The 4,754-nt window shown below is 46.9% G+C and overlaps 1 protein-coding gene across 1 annotated transcript in view; it reads right to left on the bottom strand.

Annotated features, from left to right (window-relative positions):
* The window catches only part of Rab5b (RAB5B, member RAS oncogene family), a 21,795-nt gene that overhangs the window by 6,377 nt on the left and 10,664 nt on the right, over positions 1 to 4,754 (bottom strand). Inside the window, 1 exon segment of the mRNA XM_013355153.2 lies at positions 2,779 to 3,089. Within this exon segment, the coding sequence (XP_013210607.1) occupies positions 2,779 to 2,993 (215 nt within the window). The 5' untranslated portion in view covers positions 2,994 to 3,089.

Below are 4,754 nucleotides of genomic sequence, written 5' to 3'. Positions count from 1 at the left end.
TGGTTTTTTTCGAGACAGGGTTTCTCTGTGGCTTTGGAGCCTGTCCTGGAACTAGCTCTGTAGACCAGGCTGGTCTCGAACTTACAGAGATTCGCCTGCCTCTGCCTCCCGAGTGCTGGGATTAAAGGCGTGCGCCACCACCGCCCGGCCTGTTTGTTTGTTTTTTAAGACAGGGTTTTTCTGTAGTTCTGGCAGTTTTGGAACTCACTCTGTAGACCAGGCTGGTCTCAAACTCACAGAGATCCGCCTGCCTCTGCCTCCTGAGTGCTGGGATTAAGGTGTGCACCACCGGTGCCCAGCTGTTCTAGCCTTAAGGGGTGAGAAATAATGAAGTGCTAGGCGGAGGGTGGTCCAGCACTCAGGAGGCAGAGGCAGGCGGATCTCTGAGTTCCAGGACAGTCAGGGCTATAAAGAAACCCTGTAATAAAAGTAATAACTTAAGAAGAGTGAGGGGCTGGAGAGATGGCTCAGAGGTTAAGAGAACTGACTGCTGTTCCGGAGGTCCTGAGTTCAATTCCCAGCAACCACATGATGGCTCACACGCATCTATAATGAGATCTAGTCTCCAGAACACTATATACATAATAAATAAATTAAAAAAAAAAGAGTGAGAATATTCTCAGGGCATGACACACCTGTTCTAGCACTTGGGAGGTGGAGGGAGCAGGAGCAGGAAAACAATGGCATCCGTGCTACACCAGTCTAGACTACAGGAGTCCCTGTCGCAAACAAACAAAGCCCACAGCACTTTAAAGCTTGAGGGCAGGTGCTAGGACAGTCCTCTCCTTCCCTTCACAGGGTTCTAGGGACTGAACTGCCCTCAGCTTAGCACAGTAAGTACCTTTAGCTTCTAAGCCATCTCACTGGCCCATATTCTCCCCCCCTCCCCCCAGGAAAAATGGCAATTTTTCTTTTTTGAGACAGGGTTTCTCTGTAGCTTTGGAGCCTCTCCTAGAACTTGCTCTTGTAGACCAGGCTGGCCTCAAACTCAAAATGATCTGCCTGCCTCTGCCTCCCGACTGCTGGGATTAAAGGCGTGCACCACCACTGCCCGGCTGGAAATTTTTCTTTTCTAAAATAGTTTACCACTTATTTGTGTGTCTATGACGGGTGTGTGCATTTGAATGCAGACACCTACATGAATCAGAAGCGTGGGAGACCCTGGGCTGGAATTACAGGTGGATGCGAGCTGCCCACCTGATTGGACACTGGGGATTCAGGTCCTCTGAAAGAACCACAAGCTCACCTAATCACTGAGACATCTCCGGCTTCCCAAGAATATTTTTTAGAAGGGGTTTTAATACAGATTTTGCAAGGTTACTAAGTAAGAGTGGTGTTGTTTAAGAATATGTTGGGTTTATCAAAGGATTCATCTGATTACATATTTGACCACGAATTACTGTTCCAAAACAGAAAAATCAATTTTGATGGGATGGTGCTGAGGCTGTGCATGCTGTATTCTTAGTCCTTCTTCTTTGCAGTCAGGGTCTTGTTTGTAATGGAGATTGATCTGGAACTCACTCTACTGCAAGTGTTGAACTTGGATTCTCCCTCTTTAGCCTACCAGGGAGATTACAGGCCTAAGTCTTTTGCTCTTAAAGGTTTTATTTTAAGCAGGCAGTGGTCTTTAATCCCAGCACTTGGGGGGCAGAAGCAGCTGAGTTCGAGACCAGCCTGGGCTACAAGAGCTAGTTCCAGGACAGGCTCCAAAGTTACATAGAGAAATTCTGCCTCGAAAAACAAAACAAACAAAATAAGGGTTTTATTTCAAATTATGTATATGTTTCTAAAATACCTATTTTTATAAATGACATGTATTGTGTGGGCAGTGCTAGTGTCTGAGGAGAACTAGAGTGACAGGTGGTTGTGAGCCACCTGAGAAAGGCTTGTTCAGAACCAAACCTGCTCTGTTCCCAGTGTGTCTCTGCCCATTACGTGCATTCCCCCCGCCCCAACCCCGGCCAAGAAAAGTGTGTACTTTTAACTTCTCAGTCACCTCTCAAGTCCCTGGTGTTTTTTTTGACATAGGGTCTTGTTAGGTAGTCTCAGGCTAATCTGGAACTTGAAGCAGTCCCCCACCTTAGCTTCCAAAGTGTTCCTATGTCAGCCTGCTCTATTTCTATCTCGTGACGTCACTCAATGGAGCTTCACTGAGCTGGGCAGTGGTGGTACACAGCTTTAATCCCAGCATTTGGGGGGCAGAGGGAGGAGGATCTCTGTGAGTTCGAGGCCAGCCTGGTCTACAAAGAGAGTTATAGGACAGGACTACACAGGGAAACCTTGTCTAGAAATCTAGACAAACCAACCAAACAACCAAATAAATAAATTAATAAATAAATGAGAGCGGGAGAAGGGTGAGACGGCAGGGATGTCACTGCCTTTGTCGTCTGGCAGCAACCTGCCTGCCTTGTGTCTCTTGAGAACTATGATTAGAGGCATTAGCTACAGGCCCAGCTTTTATTTGCAATTTATTTATTTATTTTGAGACAGGGTCTCTTTACATAGCTCCGACTATCGTGGAACTCACTATGTAGTCCAAACTGGCCTGAAACACACAAAGATCTGCTTACTTCTGCCTCCTGAGTGCTGGGACTAAAGGAATCTGCCACCATGCTTGGCCTAATTTTTTTTTTTTTAAATTGTCACAGGGCCTCATGTAAGCCACGCTGGCCTCAAACTCTAGACTGCTAAGGATCATCTTGAATACCTAATCTTTCTACAGGGTTTTCATTTCTGAGATTCCCAAATGGTACTGAGAGCCAATTCCACAATCAAGACCTAACGGTCCTTTCATGCCCCACTAAGTACTGAAGCTTCGTTAGACACTCACCTCCAATGGTACTTTCCTGGTACTCATGGAACTGTCCTTTGACAAAGCGTAACACCAGGCTAGATTTCCCCACTGCTGACTCTCCCAGCAGGACCAGTTTGAACTGGCATATTTTGCTGGCCTGGGGCTGCCCATTGGGCCTGGCTGTACTTCTGCTAGTCATATCCAGGTTGTCCAAGCAGGAAAGGGTAGAGGGAGGGGGATGCCACAGAGCGGCAAAGGGGGAGGGGAAGGGGAGGGACTTCAGGCTTCAACAGTCCTGTAAGGAAATAAGTAAATAAAATTAGACACAGGATCATTTAAACTGCAGTCACTTCTTTACCCCTTAGCATTGTTTGTTTGTTTTTGTTGAGACAGGGTTTCTCTGTGTAGCCCTAGCTGTCCTAGAATTCACTCTTGTAGACCATGTTGGCCTTGAACTCACAGAGATCCACCTGCCTCTGCCTCCTGAGTGCTGGGATTAAAGGTGTGCACCAGCACTGCCCAGCTTTTTTGTTTTGTTTTATGAAATGGTCTAAACACTTTGGCCTATAGCCCAGGTGGGTTTGAACTGGGGATAGAGGCAGGAGCCACCACACTCAACAGGGTTTCTCTGACAGTATCTAGACAGCTCAGGGCGACTTTCTAATCCTTCTGCCTTTACCTCCCTTAAGTGCGAGAATTGCAGGCCCACATGCTCCCCATGCCCAGCTTACTTTGGTTTTCTGATATAGGATCCACTGAATAGCCTTGGCTGGCCTAGAACTCACTATATAGACCAGGCTGGCCCTGACATTACTGTGACCTCCCTGCCCCTGCCTCTGAGTGTTGTGATCACAGGTGTGTGAAGTTACTTCATTTCCCTGTTCCTACAGCTTAGCTCTGGTTGCACTTCTGATAAGGTCCTCCACAGCTGACATTCAGTGGTAGGTGTGGGAGACGGAGACCTGGAATCCAGGCATTCAGGGTGCTGAGGCAGGAGAATCAGCATTACTGAGGCCAGGCCAGCCCCACACTCCACTATCATCATCAAACAAAGAACTACATCTGCAATCAAGACTGCTCTACCAGAGTGTGACTGGCAAGCGAGCCGGAATGGGCACGGAAGAGTTTTTAATCCCCTAGCCATGTCTCCAGATATTTTTCTGAGTCACAGTAAATCCATCAAACTTTAGTTGGTCTGTCCAACCACAGGCACACCAGACACGCAGTATGCCATGGGTTTTCGCCTGTTCGACCACAGGTACACCAGACACCCAATATGCCATGGGTTCCCCCTCCCAAGACAGGGTTTCTCTGTGCAACAGCCCGAAGCTGTCCTGGAACTCACTCTGTAGACCAGGCTAGCCTTGAACTCACAGAGGTATGCTTGCCTCTACCTCCCCAAGTGCTGGGATTAAAGGCGTGCACCACCCCCATCTGGTTCTGGGGATTTTCACAAGCTGGACAAGTATTTCACTATTGGGGTATATCCCCACTTTAGTTGTTTTAGATAGGATCTCACTATATAGTTAGTGTGGTGCTTATTATGTAGCTTAGGCTGGCCTCCATCTATGGGATTTCAGGTGTGGACCACCACACCTTGATTTTTTTTAGTAACTTGATCATATGCATATACATTTAATATTTACACATATACTAAATATTATTATATCCCTGCAAAGCACCCAAGATCTGAAAGAGATACATACATGATGGGGGAAGAGTCTTCTGTTTTGTGTTAATTTCATTGGTTAAATAAAGAGACTGCCTTGGCCCTGATAGGATAGAAAATTAGGTAGGTAGGGTAGACAGACAGAATGCTGGGAGAAAGAAGCCGAGGCAGGCAGTCGCCATGATTCTCCCACCCGACACAGCCACAGGTTAAGATCTTCCCTGGTAAGCCACCTCATGGGCTACACAGATGATTAGAAATGGGTTAGATCAATATATAAGAGCTAGCCAA

The sequence above is a fragment of the Microtus ochrogaster genome, unplaced genomic scaffold (assembly GCF_000317375.1).
Source record: "Microtus ochrogaster isolate Prairie Vole_2 unplaced genomic scaffold, MicOch1.0 UNK99, whole genome shotgun sequence".
Classification (NCBI taxonomy): Eukaryota; Metazoa; Chordata; class Mammalia; order Rodentia; family Cricetidae; genus Microtus; species Microtus ochrogaster.
This window is presented reverse-complemented; position numbering and strand designations above follow the sequence as displayed.